Below are 23978 nucleotides of genomic sequence, written 5' to 3'. Positions count from 1 at the left end.
TTGTTATGACATGATTATTATTGAGGTGATTGGATTGATTGATTGTACTATGTTGTATTTGATAACTTGTCTTGACTTTATTTGCATTTATTATTAGTTGGTAATTGAATCTTTTAGCCTACCTAATCTTCTGATAAGCTGCGATTTTTCCTTTTCATTGTTCTTTTAGTTGGTGTATGTAAGGTAGCCTCCTACCTTTGTATCTTACAAGCTTTGAGTTAATAAAAATTATATAAAGCATTTACTCCTCCTTATCAATCTCTCCTCTATTCCCTTTAAAACTCAAACTATCTTTATATTTTAAATTTGAGAACAATATGTCAATAGGTGGTCATCTTTGGGGGTTAGAGGTGGACTTTGTTAGAATTGGCCGTTCGAGTTGGTCGTGGTCGAAATTGGGCGTCGAAGGTGGTCTTTGCTAAAGTTAGTTGCAAAATAATTGTTAGAGGATGAATTCATTGGAAACATTGGAGAGAGGAAAATTTGGTTATTTTAACCAAATAGTTGTGAATAGGGGGATTTTCATAAATAGAAAAATAAGGTAAACTATTTACACAAAATAACAAAAATTTAATCTTCTTTGATAGAGATTAATAGAGGTTGATAGAAGTCTATCAACGTCTATCAATCATAGAAAATTGATAGAAGTCTATCAGTGTTTTTTTGTTTTTGCTATTTCTATAAATAATTTGACATTTGTTCTATCTGTGAAAATTTCCTTGTAAATAGTTTTACTTTAGCAAAACGTGGATTATAAAATAACCCTCACTCTCCATTATTTTAATACCATCCCAAATATTGAATGAACTATTATAGCTCCTCAATCCATCCCAAAATGAAGCCCCAACTGTTTCTAAAATTTAAGTAGTTACATGAATTAAAAAAAAGTATATGGCGAATAAGTCAAGGACAAAACTGAAATTTTATGAATTAAACACTTTTTAAAGTTTAGGAACTTAATAGATAGAAAATTAAAAGTTCAAATTAGACACTTTTAAGGATCAAATAGATACAAATATGAAAGTCGTCTTTTTTTTTTTTTTTTTTGAAAACAAATATGAAAGTCAAGAACTTATTTTTGAATATTTTTATATTTTAATATATAATAAGTGGTATAAGGGCATTTTGGTACAAAAGATGACATTATTGGTTAAACCTCCGTTCTGCTCGGCGGCCACAAAACCCTGACAGCGCCACTAAGCTTCACCCCCTCTTCTTCTTCTTCGTTGCCGGAAGGGAACACAGCTGAGGAAAATCCTAAAACCTTGCTCTCAGTTCCTCTTCCTCTTACACTCTTTGTGCCTCTCAAGCTTCTGGAGTTCTCGGAGAGTGAAAGAAAAAATGGGAATATTTGAACCTTACAGAGCAATTGGTTACATAACAAACAGCGTCCCCTTCTCTGTGCAGAGACTCGGTACCGAAACATTCGTCACCGTTAGTGTTGGCAAAGCTTTTCAAGTTTATAACGTAAGATCATTCTCTGACAATACTTCTTTCCCTTGCGGAATTTCCATTATTGCGGCCTTTTCCAATCTTACTGTTGTTGTTGTTGTCGTTTTTTTTTAATAGTCACTTCAGAGCTTAATCGTTGTCATGTTCTCTGTTTTTCTTATTCCAGTGCGCGAAGTTAAACTTGGTGCTTGTTGGTAAGTGAGTTTTTCTTTTCTTTTCCTTTTTGTTTTTTCAAGTTTGTTTTAGTTTCAGTTTCCATCCGGATATATGCTCATTTTGTTTCTATAGCTAACATTTTACTTAGCTGGCTTCCTTTAGGTGGAATGTTTTGGTGGGCTTGCTTTTTTTGTATGCCATTGTATTCTTTCATTTTTTCTCCATGAAATCAGTTTTTTTAATAAAAAAAAATGCTCATTTTGTTTGTCTTTAGAAATTTTCTTATGTGGGGTGTTTCTAAAATTTCTGTTTTGGGTTTCACCCTTGTGTTTTTTGCTCGACTTATTTGTATTGATGCTTGATGTTAAGGCCCTCAATTGCCCAAGAAGATTCGAGCTCTTGCTTCCTACCGTGAGTACACGTTTGCTGCTTATGGGTCTGACATTGCAGTTTTCAAGCGTGCCCATCAGGTTTGCTCATTCGGAATATATCTGTCTATTTTTATGAAGTAACCGTTCCTGGCAAAATATGAATAACTGCCATGTTCAATTCATCATTTTCTTGTTCTATTTAGAATGTCTATTAGTTTGGGCTTATCTTCTTGTCCATATTTAATGATTTTGGTGTACACATGTGTAATTAATTTTTATTCTAGCATGTTGGGACTTTTGGTTCTATTTATCCGGATGGAATGACATCATCTCCTTAATTCATGGGGTTGAATGGAGGCTTTTGTTTAAGTCTGCCTGCTGACCTGTAAGTGTGCTGCTTTGATTAAAAGGAAAAGAGTGGCTACAAGCTTTCTGCAAAAGAAATTAAACTGATCCATAAGTATCATTTAGAGATTTTGGGAACTGAAATAAGAAAAATTTTTGATTGAACATGGCAATGTTCTGACAGCAATATTTGAATCATTATACTTATCTCCCGTGTGACATCCTTCAAATCATCTCCTGCGTAAATCCTTTTGTACAATTTACAATATAGTTCATAACTTTTTATGTTTATATTCTTAGCTCCAGTTATTTAAGGATGCCATTGGGTGGAAATCTGAGGAAAACAAGTTTTGGGATCCTGGTGTAGAGAAGATCTTGAGTAATATTAGCAGATGGAAAAAGCTATATCTGTAGAGCTGGAAGGACGACTTTATGTAATCTGGTGTTTGCTAATTTTCCAATTTTTTATGTCTCTTCTCGTTTTACTAAGGAAAGTAGGGTTGTGAATGGAGAAAAATATGAAAAGTTTCTTTTGGTTAGGCAATGGTGACTGAGAGATCGGCAATGGTGACTGTGACATGAAGATCTCTCATTTATTGGATGGAACGTTGTATCTAATCCTTTGGAGTACAGGGGTTTGGGTATCGGGAAAAAGATTGGAAATCCTCCGAATAAATGCCTATGAGGGCTCTTAAATGAACCAAATGAACTAAATATATATTTTTTCAAGTATTTTTCAGTTATCAGTGCTGTGCGACTTTGTGGTTTGTGTGATGCTTGGGATGGGACTTCGATGTCCTGGAGAGTTACTGTTGGAAGAAATCTGAGGGATAAGGAAGTGGTTGATTATTGTGATATTTTGGAATTGTTAAAAAAGTACCATCTCTAGATAGAAAGATCAGAGATGCTGGAATTTGGCTGGTAACTCGTTCAGATTTTTTCCCCAGTTAGATAACTTTTTAGTGAGCCTGTCTTGCCATTTCACTTCTAAATCCTTTTGTGACAACTCTGTGGAAGACAAATTGCCCTTAAATGGTGAATGTTGAATGGAGAGTTTAAGCAACTTCGATAATGTTCAAAGAAATTTTCAGATGGTCCTTGAATCCAAGTTATTTTTCAGTTTACCTGGTATTCAGGATCCTTTTGGTCTACTTGGTTGGAAAGGATGTTCAAATCTTCACAGAGAAAGAACAATCCTTTGACCGATTGAATCGACCACTCATTTTGGCTCAGTTGGTGTAAATTATCTCCACCAAAATGTAACTATAGCTTATCATCTCTTATAGCCCATTGGAAAAGTTTTTGTAGTCTTCATTTGGATAGGGGATTACCTCCCTTGTTTTCTAATTTAATATCATTAGTGCATTGTTTTTTTATCCCCAAAAAAATTCTATTTATTAAGTTTCAAAGCTGGGAGGATGCTCATCACTTGTTAAGTCTCAAAGGTGGGAAGGATTTTCATCACTTGTTCAGTGGCAAGAATTTTTGGGAAGCTCTGTTTCTGAAGTTTGGATGCACGTGGCTTTATGATTTCATTGTTGAAAAACAATATCTGTTATCTACTTTGTGATCATGGTTTAAGAAGGAAAGCAACGACGATCTTAACTTGAACTGGATCTATTCTATAGATTGTGCAACTGTGTCCTTGAATTATAAGAAGGAAAGCAAGAGTTTTGTGGAGTGTATTATTAAGTCTGATTTGGGGCATCTAGTTTGAAATAAATTTGTGGCTTTTCAATAATAAGAAAGTTCGTTGAAGGAAAGGTTTAAAATGATAAAAGTTCTATGCTGCTTCTTGAGTTCTTTTGCTAAACTCCTGCAATTACTCATGTCATGAGGTTTATTCTTGTTGGGGAGCTTCCCAGAAAGAAAACTATAAAGGATCCTATCAGAAAATTCTTGTTGAGCTTTCTTGTATTCATTTTTTAGATTGAGTTGAGGCTCTGATGCTATTTTCCTACTGTAGGAAGTTTTTACAAGTCCTCCTAAAAGCGAGTTTTTAGTTTGTAATGTTTAAAATATCCTTTTTTTTTTTTTTTTGAAAAGGATATGTATATCCAGCTATTTTAAAGAATTATTTATATATTTTAAAACGTTTCTTCTTAGTTCTATGCCAAATAAAAGGAGCTTTTCCATTCTGATAACTTTCAGATTTTTTATGTTTAGGATGGAATTTTACTTATATTAGTTGTTATACATATCCACTTTATCATATCTATTTTTTTCTGGGATAAGAAACAAATTTCATACAAGAACTACGATCTTTGGTGCAAATGTACATCTTTCTATAGTTTATCATATCAATTTTCAAAGTTATTTTTTATATCTTTGCTTAACTTGTTTAGTGTCATTTGGTATGAAAGCTATCGCTATAGCAATGCTGAAGAAATTTTTTTCCTCTCTCTCTCCTCTTCTTCTTTTTCTTCTTCTTCTTCTTATGCTAATGTCTATTTCATATATTCCATGGAGATGCTTTTAGACATGTCGCTTGTCACTGATTTTCTCAGGTGCCATTTCTCTAGACATGTTTGATAATTGGTTTGCAGGTAGCAAATTGGAGTAGCCATAATGCCAAGGTCAACTTGTTGCTATTGTTTGGAGATCACATCCTAAGTGTTGACATAAATGGAAATATGTTCATGTGGGCTTTCAAAGGGATTGAAGATAGTCGCTCGCCAGTTGGACAAGTCATCTTAGACGGACAGTTTAGTCCTAGCTGTATAATGCACCCAGACACATATCTAAACAAAGTAATTGCTTTCTTTCCCACATGATATTTCATGGCAATAATTCTTAACAATTTGTTGCTTAGCAGGTCCTCAACTTCAGGAACTTGTTTGATAAAATTGTGAATGTTTTTCATGTAAGAAAGTTTAATGAAATTCACTATACTCATCAAATAGGAGAAGATTCTAGAAGAATATGAAGTTAACAATGAAAGTTTGCTAGGATAATTTTTTCTATTGTCTTTCCATCAGAGTCCTTGAAAGAAGGCTAAGCGAATGTGGTATAAATAGTGCAGTTCTCTTTATTAAATTGAAATTAAGGAACCTCAAGGGCAACTGTTTGAACAGGTTATTCTTGGAAGTTTGGAAGGTTCTTTGGAGCTTTGGAACATCAGCTCAAAGAAAAAACTCTTCGAGTTCAAGGGATGGAATTCATCTGTATGCTGCTGTGTTTCATCACCTGCTCTAGATGTTGTTGCCATTGGCTGTGCTGATGGGAAGGTTTATGTTCATAACATTCGTTATGATCAAGAATTATTTTCATTCACCCACTCAACACGAGGATCTGTTACTGCCTTATCTTTCAGCTCAGGTAATTGCTGAATCAAACAAAAAGGATAAACTTTATCATTGTCATTTGTCAAGTATCCTATTCTTGTACTGTCAATGAGTTTCTTTAGCTGTTGTTTCAATCCTAAATTTATGATATAATTTTCAAGCATCTGCATGTGTGATACAGGTTGCTTGAAAATTGTATTCCATCAATTTACCTTTAGTTGATTTATTTGAGTTTGTTATTAGTCAGTCATACACGTTGCTTCTTCATATGACAGGAATTATGTCCATTCATTGCAGCCAATTACCTTTCTACCCTACATGATCAAATTTGAATATTTAGAAGAGTTCACATGTTTTGTTTTTCTTTTTTATATAGCTCAGTAACTTGTCATTTTCTTTTTACTAATTGATTCTTAGTGAATGAAGGTTTTCTGACTTTAATTAATATCTTTTATAAGATGGACAGCCTCTTCTAGCATCTGGAGGTTCATCAGGTGTTATAAGCATATGGAATCTTGAGAAGAGAAGACTTCAATCGGTCATTAAAGAAGCTCATGATAGCTCTATAGTTTCACTTCACTTTTTTGCTAATGAACCAGTACTAATGAGTTCATCAGCAGACAATTCCATCAAAGTAAGAGAATACTGTAGCGCTTTATGGGTTTCTTTTTACAATTTTTACATAATTGCAGAGAGTGACTTGCAATTGCAGGACCTTATATCTTATCAAAATATATGTAAAAAGAAAAAGAATGCTGGATCCTATATTGCAGAAACTATTATGATAACCACCCTGGAATGTCCTAATGGTCATGTTAACAATAAACGGTTTAATAGAATAGGGACAGTGACTTGACCACTTAGAATTTAGCATCCTACGAGTTATCTTGACAACCAAATGTAGAAAAAATTAAGAAGTCATTGAGAATAGTCGAGGCGGGGGCAAGCTAGCTTGAACACTCACAAGAAAAGAAATATCTATCTAATGTTACTTTTTATTAATTTTTTTAAAAAAATTTGAAACAGAATAATTTTAAGTTTAGAGGAAAATTACTTTATATATAATAAAAATTATAAAGTATAAAGAGACCTTAGGCATGGGGTTCCTTTTCCTTATTTTTTGTAATTCATCTCATTAGTGAAACATTTCTTTTGCATATATATACAAATAAAAAGACAACACCTTTTTCCAAATATTCGTGTAACGTCCGAGCAAACTTGTGCATGCCTTAGTTATTCTCATTGGACAATTGTCTTATCCCACTACATTTAGTTGCAAAGGAAACTAGTAGGACATTAAATCTGAAGTAGGTAAAAAGATATGAGAAGCTTTTATCTTTGAGAAAATATAACATTACAGAAAGAACATGAGCTGCTTTTGTGGCCAACCAAGCAATGTTTTTTTTACCATCATTTCCACTCAGTAATCAAATTGCTTTCATCTTAGCCCACAACCACTACGATATTGGGCTCTTCAATGAGTTCCTAAAACATTACTTAAGTTTCATTTAGCTTTCTTTTGAGTTGAAAGTCCTATGTTCCTTTCCAAGTAAACCTGCTAGAAGGAACCCATCTATGGTCCTTACCCTCTCCCGTTGTACTCTCAGTAAAGAAAACTAAGAAGAGATGGATTGTGTTTTCCTCATGCCAATAGATTTTGGGAGACCATCCCCATCCTCTTGGCTTTCCTAAATAACATCAGGGATTTTCTGGAGTCTTGTTTAATTAAGCACTCCTTCAACTTTCAAGAAGGAAAATATGATGCTTTGGCTTCAGTTTAGTTGATCATTTCATTGTAATCTTTGGTTCGAATGAAACGGTAGATTCGTTAGTGATATAGAAAAAGCCATAGACACTAATCTTGACGTTGTCTTTTTTGTTAGCCTGCTTTGGTGTTTATATTCTGTCTTAACGTGTATGCTCTCTCTATGAAGATTTCTTTTGTCATCTTCCTTGAATTGGGGCTGGCCTTTTCTCTCTTTTTGTGTTATTTCATATCATATACGAAATTTAGGTATTTATGAACAAAAAATCAAACTTTTTTAAAACAGTGTCTCCATCCCAATAACTTCAAATCTTATTGGACCAACAGTTTTTCCATATGCATGGAGAATAGGAAAAATAGATCACTCTCGACCTTAGGATTCTTCCACAGAATCTAATGTGGTTCAATTATGTCCATCACTGACTTTATGGTATATAATACTTCTAAAATTAAGGAGATATCTTAGTCCTTATTTTTTTGAAAACTCTCTTGTTCTTCATTTCGAGTGAAGTTTCAGGTTTCTGATTTAAAATCTAACTTTTCATCATTCTCACTTTTATGCCATACAGTCCCTTCTACTCTTCAGTTTATAGAGATTTGTCTATGTACTTTATCATATTTGACATATCATTCCTTGTTACTTTTTTTGGTAGATGTGGATTTTTGATACAACAGATGGAGATCCTCGTCTGTTACGCTTTCGCAGTGGGCATAGTGCCCCTCCTCTTTGCATAAGGTGAGATGTCTGTTGTACCGTACTCATTTCCTCATGTAAAGTGGGTTTTCCCTTGGTATAGATTGTTTGCATTTTGTTCTCACCTAAGATGCTATTTGTTGTTCCGTTAGGATATATATATTTATTTTAACCAAGATTCTAAGACACGGTAGGTTGAGAAAATAGCATGCCATGTGTTCAACTGATGAATGTAAAGAACATTTATTGATCTTTTCTAATAGTTTGAAGTACAAAGATTAAATTTTAATTTGTTGAAAAGAGTCCCGGGTTGTCTTTTTATGCCCTGGTACATACATACATACATACATATATATATATATTTATTTATTTTTATTTTTTGGTTTGTTTTTCTATGCCCTGGTACATTTTTTTTTTAATTTTTTAATCTTTTTTAAATTCTTAATTTTTTAATTTTTTGTTTATGTGCTTTTTAGGTCTTACTTGGCCTTTCCTTTTAAGTCCTACAATTTATGTGATTTCTCCTTGACTCTCATTCTTCTGATCTATTATAGGTTTTATGCAAATGGGAGACACATTTTATCGGCTGGTCAGGACCGTGCCTTCAGGCTTTTCTCTGTAATCCAGGTTAGTTCTTTTAACAATTGAAAGAGGACAAATATTGTTGTTGTGATGGATTTAGCCACTATTCCAGTAAGAAATAATATAATAACTAGATGTGTATGTTTACTTTGTAGTCCAGGTTAGTTCTTAATATGTGGTGAGTGAGACGTGATATGTTCCATTTGTAGTCCATAAGCCTCAGTTGAGGAATGTAATTTTCGAGAAATCGAAGGATACTTTGCTGTTGATGCTTTTGAGTCCAAAACTGCAACTGAATTCCTTCTACCATCCTCCAAAAAAGAAACTTTTGATGCTTTTCCAAAAGAGTCTGACAGAAAATTCATCGATCTCTATATCAACTAAATGCTTCAGATTCCTCAATGCTCATACTAACATTAGATGCTTTATCACATTCGATATCATGAATAATTGGAAAGGATATAGAATCCTTAGTAGTGGGAGAGCTAATGATATTTTTGGTTAAAGTGACATTTAATCTTGGAGTGGTGATCACTGAATGAGTGTAAGAGTTGTTAGGCTATGAAGGTGGCTATCGTAACTTAGGTGAGGAAGTGAGGAGCCAAACACAAGCTTCTTCCAAAATTTTTGAATTAATCTATGAATTTGCTTGGACACAGGAGTAGACGTTCTTCCGAGTGTAAGGGAGAAGGTAGGCTTCAATAAATATTTTTCATGCAGTGTAGATTTAGAAACCTGAATAGACGGCTGAAAAGATTGAGCATTATTATAAGAATGTTGCATAGCATGAAGGTCATCTTGAAGAAAGATTCCATGACTTCTGCAGCTGATCATGCAATGGAAATAATTCAAATCAACATCTTTGGCTATAAATTTCTTGGATGGCAAAGAAAAACCTTCATCTTTCATGACTTGATTTATTCTCTTTAGATCCACTAGATTTGCAAACTTAAGAATTGACAAATCCCTATGATCAGTACTTGGAAAATTATTAGAAGTGAACTTGACTCAGAGGTATTGGCATGACCTCTGTCTCAAGAGGTCGGAGGTTCAATCCCCCACCCTGCAGTTGTACCTACTACTAATAATAATAATAAGACCTAGATTTCATTAGGTTGGTCAGTTTTTTCTTTCCAAGGACCATGGAAGTGCTAACAGGTCGTATGTTTGCCCATTTCCAACCTAAGGGGATGTTTGGGATCTATTTTGAAAAGAAATTTTCTACTTTTAAGAATAAGTGAAACTTGTTTGAATCACAGTTTTCTATACATCGTTTTCCCTTTTCCCAGGATTTCCCCCTGTGGCCCATACTTGCAACTGAAATTGTATTTCCTTTCTTCCTCCATTTCTCCTTTGCCCAAAATTTTTGGAGCAAAATTGTGCTGCCTTTCAGTGGACTTTGGTGATTCCTAAAGATGTTACTTCTCACCTTAGTGCCATTCTCTTGGGCCACTCTTTCAAGAATGCCAAAGTTCTTTTGTGGCTTCATATATTTTTGGGCTTCTTTGGAAGCAAAGAAACCATAGAGTCTTCATGGACAAGGATATGCCCTTCGACACTTTTTTTGACCTTGTCATTTATTATGTCATATCTTGGTGTAAAAGTTCAAATCTTTTTGCTTCATACTTATATGCATCCCTTCTTAAGAACTGGGATAGCTTATTGTAATACCATGTACTTATATGCATCCCTTCTTAAGAACTGGGATAGCTTATTGTAATACCATGGATTGTATATTCTTTTTGTAATTTCATACATCAATGAGACAATGAAATGGTTTCTTACATAAAAAAAATCATGGGGTTATGAACATGGATTTCATGTGCAGAGTAATTAACTATAATTTTTAAAAATAGGTTTGAAAAGAAAAGAAAGTCTCGTTTTTGAAATATTACTTGAGCTACTTGAGATGTTGGGACTTATGTAATTTCAGCCTCTGCACTCTCTTTACTGATGTGTGCATGCTAAATTTACAATGTATAGACTGCAATTCTCATCCTATCGACCTTAATTTCACTTCTTCCTTTCTGTTTAGCATTTTCTTTTGAGTTATAAATGGATTGCTTACTCTTGCTGTATATTCTGATTAGGATCAGCAAAGCAGGGAGCTTTCTCAACGGCATGTGTCTAAACGTGCAAAGAAACTAAAACTGAAGGTATGATTCAAATGAAATTATTATAATTTGTAGGCAATTATGTTTGTTGGTAGGCTTGGCAAATAGCACCAATTGATCTGCCTTCGTCAGTATTTCTTCTTTTCTGTACTTGGTGGTCTTGGTACGCCCTTAATGTTATTTCATAAATAATTGGATTGAACCACTAGTAATTTTTGCCTTACAAATTACCTCTTATGATCACCTCTTTGTTAAAATTGCATGGTTTGAAACATTATTATTATCTGTATTCTGTTTGGTGGAATGGCCTCCAAAATTATTTATGAGAACTTTATATTTGACGTGAGAATATTAGAAGAATAAGAAATGCTACGGTCTAGAGAAGTGGCCTAGTGATTAAGGGGTTGTGTGGGGTATGTTTTAGAGAATTTTCTATTTTCAAAATTGTTTTATTAGATTGACTTTTTTTAAAACTATTTTTAAAATTTCTTTTAATTCTACATTTTTCTGGGAAAATATCTCAAATTTGTTTTTGTGCGCATGCACATGTTTGTTTTGATTTTATTTTATTGATTTTGAAATAGAATACAATAGAAATTCCTATCTATAGATAATTACAAAAAATACTTCTGGGTAGTTAAGTTGTAATTTCAAAATGAGAAAATAGTTTACTCCCAAGACAAAGCTAACAAGGAAATAGATTCAATAAACATATAGATGCTTTGGTGCTCATCAGAGAACGCTTCATATTCCAACCATAAGTTTGAAAAATAAAAAGCTGTAACAAAGTTTTACCAAAGAACCATGATCACCTTCAATGGTTGATCCGTGAGGGAGAGGGAGAGAAGTGTGGTGATACCCCCTGGTCTTTTTATGCACCATCCGAATGATGCTTTCGCTAAGTTTCTTTGTTTACATATTTATTTTCTATAATAAATCAAAAGGGTAGCACAACTAACTCAGGTTAGTTTTATCTATACTATTTCAGGAAGAAGAAATAAAGTTGAAGCCCGTCATAGCTTTTGATTGTGGTAAGTTCCTTCTTCCAATTGTTCCTTAACGTGTTATGCGATTACAGTGATCCTCCAGTTCCTTAAAGTTGTGTAAGATTATTGTGATATAGATGCTCTAGAGTCCTAGACAAAGTCTGGTTGTTTGTTCACTCTTTCTCCAACCTTTAATTTTGCTTCAACAGATAATGATATTAGCCGGCTCACCATGATTTTTATTTTCTCATTAAAATTAGCTGTCAACAACCATTTCTTACTTTCACGAATGTCATCTGATGCTCCTCTTCTCCACATGAAGCCGTATGCTAATGGATTATTGTTTGATAGAACATACTTTGTTATAACTTCTAAATTTAATTTAGTCTCTTTTCTTTTTTAATAAGAATCATTAAAATTGTTGCAATTTACGTACAAGACACACTGGTACTTGCTTAGGAAAACAAAAGAGGAACTCTTTATTCACAACAAGGATAGGGGGAAAAAAGTAGGAGGAAAGAAAGCTTTTCTTTGTTCTTAAATTATGCACCTCATCATCCTAAAGGACTATCTGTTTTGTTCTTATTTTTTTCTCAATCCTTAAAAGTCTTCAGCTCCTCTTCCCAATTTCCTACAACAATGCTAAGATATATTTACAGTGTTAGGCTGTTAACTTTAGTATTAGCTATCTTCTATTACTGCAACCACTAGCCAGCTGAGATAAAAGATCATAGCCACGTAAATTAGAAAAGAAAAGAAGAGGAACAAAACTTCTATTATCAAAGGAGAGAAATACAAAACGAGGAAGAGATGAGATATCCCGACACACCAACCGAATACAAAGAGGAGGCCCAACTGGTGTAAATCTGTATTAGCCATAACTACAAAAGGAATTTGAAAAAGAAGAGCTAGTAGAAGCAAAAAGAGTAATTAAGTCCGAAGAAACATCCGTATTCATCTCTTAATCATGAATGAGTATGGAGTTCCTTTTAATAAACCACTCCAGGAGGGTAAAAGCACCATTGGACTGAAGGATTTACACCTTTTTTTTTTTTTTTTTTAATTTTAAATATATATGAGAACAATTTTCATTGAGAAAAATGAAAGAATACACGGATATACAAAAACCAAACCCACAAAAAGGGGAATTCCTTTACAAGAAGGGACTCCAACTATACAAAATCATGTTTATAGGATAATTACAAAAAATCTTAGAAATCGAAGCCCAATGAGAAACGTGAAAACGAATAAGAGACCACGTATCTCTAGCATCCCTCTCAACTCCCCCAAATACCCTTCTATTCCTCTCACCCCACAGTACCCAAACAATAGCACAAACACTAGCCAACCAAAGAAAACGATGAGTTGAAGGAGGGCATCCAAAGATTTATTCCTCTTACCTATTCCTTAAGGTATGGGCCTTCGATGAGTTGAAGGAGGGCATCCAAAGATTTATTAGGCCAACACCATTGGAGATTGAACAAGCTGAACCTTGGAACAAGCTTATAAAAGCACCCTAATCAGCATTGACCAAGTAACATACATATTTGAACAAAATGCTACAATAAGGTGCTAAAAAGCAAAGAAAAAAGAAAAAAAAATTGAAGTTCTTGATAATGACATGTTCTCTTTTATACCACCATTTTATCGCTTGCATCCAATAAAAAATTCAAACAAAGATAATCAATCTTAGCATAGTCCAACTGGTTAAGACATATACCATCAATTAAGAAATCAAAGGTTTGAATTCCCTTGCTCCACATATTGAATTTAAAAAGGAAAAAAGTTATCATAACTACTAAAAGGTCACCAGGTATCATAGACATCAATGAAATTCCTAAACGAAATGTTCAATTATCCCTTGACCAAAAAAATTTATAAAATATTTAATCCAATTCCAAGTTGCATTGATATCCTAATCTTTATCTTCACTCTAGTTATGTATTCATTTTTATCTGGTCTATTAGATGATATTGAATTTAATAATGTGCTTTTCTTGAATTTGTTTTAGCCGAAATTAGGGAACGGGACTGGTGCAATGTGGTTACCTGTCATGTTGATACTCCACAAGCATATGTATGGAGACTTCAAAACTTTGTTCTTGGTGAGCATATCTTGAAACCATGCCCAGAAAATCCGACTCCGGTCAAGGTTCGTTTCAAGTTGATGTTCATTTCATCCCGTTTCTAGGCAACTATATATTATTTGATGTATAGTTAAGGAGTAAAAAAATGATATATGCTTCAGATTATATGATTTATCCATGTTTTTTCTTTTCTAGAATGGTTGAAAGTCTGTCAAATAATTTTGTCGCGCTAACTGTTCTGTCATATGAAAAAGGATCTATGCTAATTTGTGATGAAAACTGGGAATGATGAGTTGAGGAAGGTCGTATTTCTCTCATTATGGTGATAAATTGTTTATTGGGCTTATCTGATGTTTGGGTGGATCTGTAAGCTGCAAAGAGATGTGAGCATGTTATAATCACTAGCATATTCTTTGTTTTTAAATTTTCAGTTGAAATACCTAAAACTTGATATACTCTTAGTGTATGATTACTTCATAATGAAAGGATATTCATTTCTTAACATTTTTTGTCACTTTGATGTGAATGTAATATTTATTTCTGTTGACAAAAAACCCTATTATATGATACTTCATCTGTGTAACAGGCTTGCGCAATCAGTGCATGTGGAAATTTTGCCTTCTTAGGGACAGAAGGTGGTTGGATTGAGCGATTCAATCTTCAATCGGGTGCTAGTAGAGGTAGTTACCTGGACAAAATGGAAGGAGGAAGCTCTGCACATGTTGGAGAAGTTGTTGGTCTTGCTTGTGATTCTACAAATACCCACGTTATAAGTGCAGGAGTTCATGGAGATATAAAGGTTTCTATTGCATGCTCTTTAACTTAGCAACCAACTGGGACTTGCGGTATCTCAGAGGATAGTTTGGATTTATCAAAATTTATGAAAGTTCCATTTGTTAAATGTCTTATGTTACAGGTTTGGAATTTCAAGGAGCGTGATCTGAAATCCAGATGGGAAATTGGTAGTTCTGTTGTGAAGATTGTCTATCATCGTGTAAATGGTAACTTCCATCTCTTTAAGATCCAAGTTCAACCTTGATGACACAATCTCCTTGTGGTCGTATCATGTTTTTAAGCAAATTTTTTAAATCAAATTTCAGGACTCTTGGCAGTTGTAACTGATGATTTGGTTATCCGTCTGTTTGACGTCGTGGCTTTAAGAATGGTTCGGAAATTCGAAGGTCATACAGATCGTATTACAGATTTGTCTTTCAGTGACGATGGAAAATGGCTTTTATCATCTAGTATGGATGGAAGTCTTAGAATTTGGGACGTCATTTTAGCAAGGCAAATAGATGCACTACAAGTTGATGCTTCAATTACAGCGTTTTCTATTTCTCCAAATATGGATATTTTGGCGACTACACACGTAGATCAAAATGGAGTCTACCTTTGGTAAGTTATCTTGTTGGTGGTGATACAAATGCTTCTTTAGTAGGCAGATGATATAAATGGGGAATTTTTTAAGTATTGTCTGGTATGAAACGGGCTTATTTTTGTTTTAAGATTGGCATCTTAATCACAGTTTGTTTTGTTAACATTGAAGTTTAAACATTGAATAGTTGATAAATAGGAAAATTTTGTTAAACAGAATTGAAGCGAGCCGACCCTTCGTGTGAAAGCAAGGCTCCAACATCATACATTGACCAAAATTTATTCGTAATTGATTGCAACAAAGTTTAATGAGGACAGATAATCTCTTAAGTGTCATTTTCATTTGATGATACACGATGAATTAGTAGTTAGTTACGCATTCTATGGAATATTTAGTTACATAGATATAATGAAGACATGCTTAAAGATTGTGAAACTTCTCAATGTTTTATTGAGGTGTACTCCATGGTTAGTTAGAGTTCACCCAGAGAAAAAAAGAAGTGATAGTCGGAGAGCTAGAATATTTCCATGGTCGGTTCCCTTCCTTTCTGTTTGTAAGACTGCTCAAGTTTATGACTGTTTTTTGTTTACGTTTTAGGGTGAATCAATTAATGTTCTCTGGATCATCAAACGTGGATACTCTTGCAAGTGGAAAGGATGTTGTTAATGTTAAATTGCCATCAGTTTCCTCCACAGAAGGAATTGAGTTAGAAGATCGTGATGCAAATCCTTCAAATGTACCGGAATCTAAGGATTTATCAGGCTTTCACATCTCCAGCCAGCAAATCCCAGATTTAATTACGCTATCACTGTTGCCCAGAAGTCAGTGGCAGAGCTTGATCAATTTGGACATAATAAAGGTATCTTTTTATTGTTAGATTCCCCCACCATCAGGCCACAGCAAAGAAGAACGAAAATTCATTTATGTGCTAATGCCTTTTTCTGTTCATGAATTTTCAACTTCCAGGTCCGTAATAAACCAATCGAGCCTCCAAAGAAACCCGAAAAGGCTCCTTTCTTCCTGCCATCTCTTCCTTCTCTGTCTGGAGAAATACTGTTTAAGCCTTCTGAGACAGCAAATACAGAGATGGAGGAAAAGAGAGTTGATAATGAACAACAGAAAAAATCCGATACAACGTCATCTCAATTCTTGCAGCTTCTTGAATCCTCTTCTGAAACGCAGAACTGTAAGTCAACAAAATGTGTGCATTTTCTTTTCCTATAATTCATTTGAGATTGTTTATGCTTTAGCTGTAAACTTGAAGTATTGCTGAAATATTATTATTCCTTTTTCCCTCAGTCTCAGCCTTTACTGATTACATAAAAGGTTTATCTCCATCAACATTGGATTTGGAACTTCGCATGCTTCAGATTATAGATGACGATGATCATCAAGAACCTGGAAAGAGACCTGAACTTATTTCAATTGAACTGCTTCTTGATTATTTGATACACGAAATTACTTGCCGCAACAATTTCGAGTTTATACAAGCTTTGATTAGATTGTTCCTGAAGGTATAGACTTTAGTAAGGAACTGATGGAAGGTTTTTGTTAATGAAAATGCTTCTACTAATTGGCTGCATATTCTTTTTTACTAGATACATGGCGAAACAGTTCGATGCCAGTTGACATTGCAGGAGAAGGCAAGAAAACTCCTAGATATACAGACCTCAGTATGGCAAGGTTTGGATAAATTATTCCAATCCTCTAGATGCATGGTTACTTTTCTAAGCAATTCACAGTTTTAGTAGGGGTGTAAGTGGGTCGAGTCGGGTCTTCTTAAAAATTGACCGACCCAGGTTGGTTCTGTATGGATGGAAACCCCTAGTTTTAGGTGCTGTGACCTTCTTGGCTCATCATAGAATCATGAAAGATCATTATTTATTGATGTTGTAGATTAGTCTTTCTTTTCATTTTTTGGGGAATTTATAGTAGCTTAAACTAGAGGGGGATTTTTGTCTTGGCTTAATATTTACTTCAATTTAGATGAGTTAATCAGAGGATGAGTATAAGGTGTAAATTGTATAACATGATCCAATTTTGTCTGACATTAGTGGATATCATTGTAATTCTTTTTCCTTTAATTGTGTGCTACATTTTTGGAGAAACTTCAACATTATTTATCTCATTACTTTTTTTCTCTGCCTGTGTCTAAAATACAAACTTTTTGCCACAATTTTTGGTACAATGAATGGTTATGTAACTTCATAAAGCAAGAAAATTGGGGCATCGAAGGAAAGAATCAAGAACATACAATTTATTAATCGCTAGAGGATTTTATTTGAAAAGATCTACTCTAATGGTGTCCTTGAGTTTTTATTAAGGCCACGTTTATGCATCGTAATGAAAATCGGGTCCAATTGTAAGGAAAATCAATTGTAATGTGAATGAGATCATTTGATGGTGTTTACTCTGAAGAGGTTACAAATTAACTTCATTAGAAGCACATAAGATATTTCTTCTTCTTTTAATTAAATAATAACCCACAATATTTTTTTTCTTCTAATTAAATACAAATGTCCATTAGAATGATCGATAATTATTGATAGATTATCGTAGTTTAAGTCTGGCAAGTCGATCATTGATAGATTTGTATTGTTCATATAATTCTGAAGTTTATTCAAGTAATATATAGTTTATTTTTGAGTAATATATATTTTTAGTCTTCGAATTTTTGAAAATATGTGCAATTAGTCTTCCAAGTTTTTCAATACGTTTAACAGTCTCCCCTTAAATTTCTAGGCAATGATCAATTTTAGTCCTGATAACAGAATCTTTGGAGAAGGTTGATTAGGATGATGATGATGTGGCTATTTTGATTGTGATGGGGTATAATGTTCTTTTTTGGAAAAAAACTAAAGAGGCGTCTTGAAATCCAACTTTTTCACTTTCAAAAGGTTTCTTCATCTTCACAATTTTAGATCAAATTCTCAGCCCCTCGAAGCCTCTGTGTTTTTCTCTGGTTGATTTGGTAGATGTTGAAACAGACAGTGATTGAAAGAAGCAAAAATTGGGAGACACTTCTAACACGGGCATGGTTGCAAGATTATCACAAAATGAAATACAGAAATCAAAAGCTTCCCGGTGAAACAGCAAAGAGAGCGTTAGGGGAAATTTGGGATTTGAAAGTTGAGAAGAGGAAGAGAAATTAGTGTCTTCCTCTTCTTGTTCTTCTTCCGCCGTTTCTAGATTTTGACGAGTTGACTGTAATGTAATGGTAGGCTGTGGTGGGAGAAATTTCAGTAGGCTGAGAGGTAATACAATGGAGGGGAAGTTAATTCATCATCTAATAGATTGAACTCTCAAATTAGGATCTCTGGAAAGTTTGTACAGATGACCTATTTTTTGGGTCTAAAATGTCAAATGACCCATTTTTTGAAAATAATGTCAATTGACCATTTGCTAACATCATCATCATACTAGATTATGTAAATGTCTTCACCTTTTTTTATCTTCTTACCCTTTTACTGAAAACCAAAACTAAAACTCTTTAAAGGTAACAGCTTCGTATCGCTGTGCCGATTGTAAATTATTTCAGATCGGTAAATGATTTTAATTTGTGCCGATTGTGTTTTAAACTAATCGGTAATAAGGATATAGTGGGTCGTTCTGGGGTTTAAAAATACGATGAACCAATGATTTTTTTTGTTTGTTTTTTAGTTTTTGATGTGTTCTGAGGTTGGAGATGAGTAGAAAGAGAGAATGTGAGCGAGATAAGTGAGAGTGAAATCGGCGAGAGTGAGCCTAGCGTGAGCGATACTAGAGAGAGCGACACTAGAGAGATCGAGACTCGCGAGAGTAACACCAGAGAGAGTGACACCAGTGAGAGTGACACTAGAGAGAGCGAGACTCGCGAGAGAGATACCAGAGAGAACTAGATTAGCGAGACAATGTCTAGTGAGAATGGTTCTAGCGAGACTTAAACATAATGTTGGGTTTATAATTTTTTTTTCTAAAGGAATTACTGATTGAATCTTTATTTCATGCAGGAGTGATTTAAGATGTCAACACGTTTCAGAATACCTGTAGTCGATTGATTTCCCGATCAAGTAATGAACTTGGCCCACATTGCTAGTGCGAACAAGCCTGTGAAGGGGAAGCTTACCTCATGGTAGTTAGAGATGTTCAAGAGAAAATTTTTTGAGCAATTTGTAGACATTGATATGGTATTCAACAATCTAATTATCGACCATATGTCGTTGAGAGAAGTGAAGAGCATGATAGCTAACTTGATGAGATTCTCTGTTGGCAGAAAGGTCGTCACGTTTTCGAAGGATGATTTTTTGTTGATGACTGGTTTGTGGCGATCCCCTATGCAAGTTGATCAGAATAAGGAGTCCTCATATGAACTTGCAATCAAGTATTTTGGTAATCGAGTGATGGACACATTACATATCAGTCTACTAGAAGAAAGATATAAGGAGTTGGAGTTCGAAGATGATGATGATGCTGTGAAGATCACCTTAGTGTACTACTCAGAGGTTGCAATGATGAGAAAGAACAAGCAGAAAAGTGCAGTGAAACTTAAATGATTTAAGGACGTTCAGAACATAGAGTATTACAACAGTCTAGATTGGGGTACCATTATTTAGGAGAGGACACTCGATGCCCTAAAGACTGCATTAGATGATAAGATAGTTTATACAAGACGAAGGTGAAAGGAAATAAAAATTATGTCGTGAAGTACTCTTTGCGTGGATTTCTACAAGCGTTCCAAGTAAATTTGCTTAACATAATAATTGTGTTGTTTGATTTAACATTACTATTGTTCTTAATATATGTAATCTTATTTAGGTATAGATGTATGAGATTCTAGTAGCATCGGTAGTTGGGAATATTACTGAATGAAGGAGCAAGGTAGCTTTGCCTCATATATTACGATGGTCATGCTCCCACTCAATGTCCTTCAAAGTATTCGAGAGAGAGATATTCGAGTCTAACAATGTAAGTATACTCTATGCATAATATGTTTATTTGGTTGTAAATTGACACTAACCATTTTACTGGGATGTTAATGCATACAAAGGTTAAAATGGGTCTTGTCATGACCGACACTGAGAGGGAGTTTTGGGATACCCCAGTGGACAGACGACCTATATTAGATTTAGGTGTCAACGATGGTAGTACTGAAAGCGGCAATAGGTTGAGTAGTGGAGATAGTTTTGAAAGCGACAATGATGATCATCATGGAGGTAAGAGCACGAGCATGCTGAGCACGAGGATGCTGATGTGGAAGGGTGGAGGGAGGGACATACACACCTAGTGATGATATGGTCCATGATGTGGTGAGGGACATACGCGATGAGGATGAGTAGAGCCCACCTGATTACCATCCTGCGGATTTCCATAGAAAGGAATCTATGGATGAGGAGTGTCCTGATTGTGTAACTTCTGGCCGCAGGGAGGGAGCCAATCCTAACCATTCTGTTTATTCGTACCTGCGGAGCATTGATAGCTTACTATCGAGGTTGGATGGCCGTGTATCGAATTTAGATGGTTGTGTATCCAAGATCAAGGAAAGCATGACAGATGTGAAAGCACAATTGTCAGCCATCTAGTCACTGTTACAGTTTATGTGCTAGATTTACATTTACTATCGTTGTTTTATATTTAGTTTTTACGTGTTTGTGAACTCATCATTTTATGTTTACTAATTGAAGGATTTCGCTTATTCAGGTGAAAATACCACCACTACACCTACTCCCATCCCCCCTCTATATCCTCCAAATACTACCACTACATCTACTCCCATCCCTCCTCTATATCCTCCAAATACCACCACTACACCTACTCCCATCCCCCCTTTAGAGCCCGATAGCACAACATCACCCACTGATGTCCAACCTATAGAGGTTGACGTCCCACTTATACAGTCTGACGTGTCTACCTCACCCACCATGCTTCCACAAATAGGGAGCCCGAGTACATCTTTTTCACCCACTAACATCCCACATCCAGAGGCCGACATGTCTGACTTACTCACCATCCCACATCCAGAGGCTGACACTTCTAATATTGTTATGATCATGCAAGGAGTTACATTGGTGAGTAATTTATTGATCGGTAATCTTTGTTTATATTTCATGATTAATTTTTTTTTATATTTCTTGATGAGTAATTTTTTATTATTTATTTATGTAGGAATCTCGAAGAACTAGTCGTAAGAGGAAAGACGTTGATAAATATAGACCTCCAGCCCAACTAAAGAAGAAAATAACAAAAGATGACGAAACTAGGGTACACTTTCTGTCTGAAAGTCAAAAGGTTAAGTATCTTTTCTGGGGTGTGCCTATGTCATTATTCAGAGTGATGGTCGGGTACAACGTAGCACATGACGCTCCACTTTCTATCTTTACATAAATGATGGGCTGGATCACCAATGAGAATACATAAATGAGGTTCGAGAGAATTCCTTTAAGCCACTATCCAAGCAATTTTTCAAAGAACTGATTGAACCGAGTTCGTGGGTTGAGTGTGATGTAAGTTTCTTAGTCTTGACTCCTTTACAGTTGGATATATTGTACTTTGGCTGACATAGTAATTTTTTGTGCATACTATAAATACTTTATTTCATTTTATGAAAGAAAAGTTTTATAACCGACCTGTCATGTGCATACACAAGTTCACCATCTTTCTAATTGGAGAAACAATAAATTTTGATATATTTTGTTGTGCAGAGTCATTTTACTATGATATATTTTGTTACTTAACTTCTCATTTTATTTTCTAGAGTTACCTTAATGCTCGTAGCAGGGTATTTAAACGGATAAAGAAGAAGCAGAGACTGGAGGCTGCCCTAGTATGGCAGGATGAAGACATGGACAAGGACTACGTCACTGGTAAATTCGATGTCAAATGGATAAATGTGGATTTCGTATATACTACAATGAACATTGGTGAGCACTGGATGATCCTTGCAATGGACATTAATAGAGGCTATATATTCATGTTTGGTTCACTCTTGTCATACACATCAATGATGAAGCTCGGGACTTGGCTGGAGCCATTGACTGTCACACTACCATCCCTACTTTACTATTGTGACGTGAAACATTCAAAACCAGACCTATCCACATCCCGTTGGAAAATCACCCGACCTATCAATGCAAACATACAACACAGGTCACTTGATTCTGACATCTTTGCAATAAAATTACTAGAATATTTAGTGACTGATGATCCTTCCGTAATCACTCAGGAGAGAATGAGTGAATATAGGATGTAGTTAGCATGTCAGTTATGGGCGAATACTCAGTATTTTTTATGTATATAAAACATGTATTTGTTGATGTATTTTTTATGTATGTAAAACATGTGTTTTTTATGTATATAAAACTTCATTGGATTTTGTTACTTATTTTGACTATATATCTTTAAAGAGCGAGACTTTGAGAGAGAGTGAGATCGAGAGAGCGAGACTTACATTTTGATGGTATTCATAAGAGTCTGTACATAAGCATGAGTGACATTCTAAGAGTATACATATTCTGTTCTATACAAAAGCATGATTGACATTCTGAGAGAACAAAACATACAAAGTCAATACATTCAGATAATTAAAAGTGCCAATTGAGTCTATATTTAGACAATCAACCTTGTCAAACATTTTAGTCAGTTATGTCATTTTCAGTACGTCGCACAGTTTTGTCAGTCATGCCCATAATTCCCACACCTACTACATTTTATTTGTTTGCGAAATTCTCCTTTGGATGATATTCTTCTCACTTTTCATTGCCGACTGGTGCCACAAACTTTGAAGGAAGAATAGTCTTTTCTACATATCCAAGAGGTCTCTTCCATTCAGATATGTGCTCGAGTGGATTTACAGGCTCCACATACGCAGTCATTAGAGAGTCCACTGTATAAAATCGACTGCAAAGACTCTAGATGAGGATGTTTCGTTCCTTGGCGGCCACAATTGCATGCGAACATGGGATACTAAGTGAGTCAAATTCCTCATGAAGGAAATCAAACATGAGGATTCCATGAGCAGTAGAATGATCTTTCCAAATTTCATTCATATATGAACATTAACAATTACAATTAAGAAACATAAACATACAGGCTATGCACAAAACGAAATTACAGCATGCTTTACTAAGATCAAGAGAAGAATTACACATACCGACTCATCTTCAACACCATTGATCATGAATGCTCGAACAATCAACAAGACTACAAATTTGAACGCTTGAACACTACGACCGCTACACTGCACGATCATAGCGACCACGAACTCAGCGATCTCCAAGATCACGAACACAGTGAATAATCTCCAAAAAATCTCGACAATGTCGAGTTGAGTATGACACCACCACAATGGCTACCTTGGTATTCTCGGTGTGAGAATACAGAAGTGTGGGCTCTGTGTGGACTTGGTTAGAGGAAGAGACCAGAGGAACAATCGTGTAAACGATTGAGCAAGTGGGAGATGACAAGTCTATCGTATAGACGATGCCCAATCATTTAACAAAAGCTCCACAATCATTTAGCTAATTAGCCAGCTGAGTGACTATCATGTAGAATCACTCCACGGTCGTCTAGTCTCTCTTCAGCTGTCGTTTAGTAAATCGTATTTACCTGAAATCCACCATGAGTAATTTCTAAGAATAGAAACTTTAAAAAAACAACTTTTGCAAATCTTACTAAATTTAGGAAAACATTTTTTCTTTTACCACACGGTTACCATAAAACCACCAATAACCTCCCATTCAATTGGTTATTAGAGAAAAAGAGATAATTATCCAATAATTAATATTATTATAAAT

General features: G+C 34.9%; 1 protein-coding gene and 1 long non-coding RNA gene across 3 annotated transcripts; both read left to right on the top strand.

Moving 5' to 3' along the window:
- Nucleotides 1-1125: 1125 nt before the first annotated feature.
- Nucleotides 1126-17318, top strand: LOC120080406 (transducin family protein / WD-40 repeat family protein). The gene is made up of 18 exons (XM_039035060.2): nt 1126-1467; nt 1619-1646; nt 1978-2078; nt 4871-5074; nt 5399-5642; nt 6067-6242; nt 8027-8109; nt 8622-8694; nt 10740-10805; nt 11752-11794; nt 13761-13900; nt 14422-14634; nt 14752-14836; nt 14936-15230; nt 15808-16069; nt 16177-16396; nt 16510-16724; nt 16809-17318. Exons 1-18 carry the CDS (start codon nt 1342-1344, stop codon nt 16956-16958), a joined length of 2724 nt encoding a protein of 907 aa, XP_038890988.1. The 5' UTR covers nt 1126-1341; the 3' UTR covers nt 16959-17318.
- Nucleotides 17319-19203: 1885 nt separating this feature from the next.
- On the top strand, nt 19204-22452 carry LOC120080356 (uncharacterized). Of its 2 annotated transcripts, XR_005482484.2 has the most exons (5): nt 19204-19927; nt 20005-20154; nt 20887-21254; nt 21352-21689; nt 21941-22452. It is a non-coding gene; the product is annotated as an uncharacterized LOC120080356 (long non-coding RNA). The 2 variants fall into 2 exon arrangements; XR_016530243.1 differs by having other exon boundaries at nt 20005-21254.
- Nucleotides 22453-23978: the final 1526 nt, after the last annotated feature.

Source organism: Benincasa hispida, chromosome 6, assembly GCF_027475165.1.
Source record: "Benincasa hispida cultivar pf3 chromosome 6, pf3_genome.v1.1, whole genome shotgun sequence".
NCBI classification, from domain to species: domain Eukaryota; kingdom Viridiplantae; phylum Streptophyta; class Magnoliopsida; order Cucurbitales; family Cucurbitaceae; genus Benincasa; species Benincasa hispida.
This window is presented reverse-complemented; position numbering and strand designations above follow the sequence as displayed.

Coding starts and splice junctions, on each gene's coding strand:
- LOC120080406 (XM_039035060.2), top strand. CDS start 1,342: ATGGGAATATTTGAACCTTACAGAGCAATTGGTTACATAACAAACAGC. Junction 5,643..6,066: donor TGCCTTATCTTTCAGCTCAG/GTAATTGCTGAA, acceptor ATCTTTTATAAG/ATGGACAGCCTCTTCTAGCA. Junction 15,231..15,807: donor CAAAATGGAGTCTACCTTTG/GTAAGTTATCTT, acceptor TTTACGTTTTAG/GGTGAATCAATTAATGTTCT.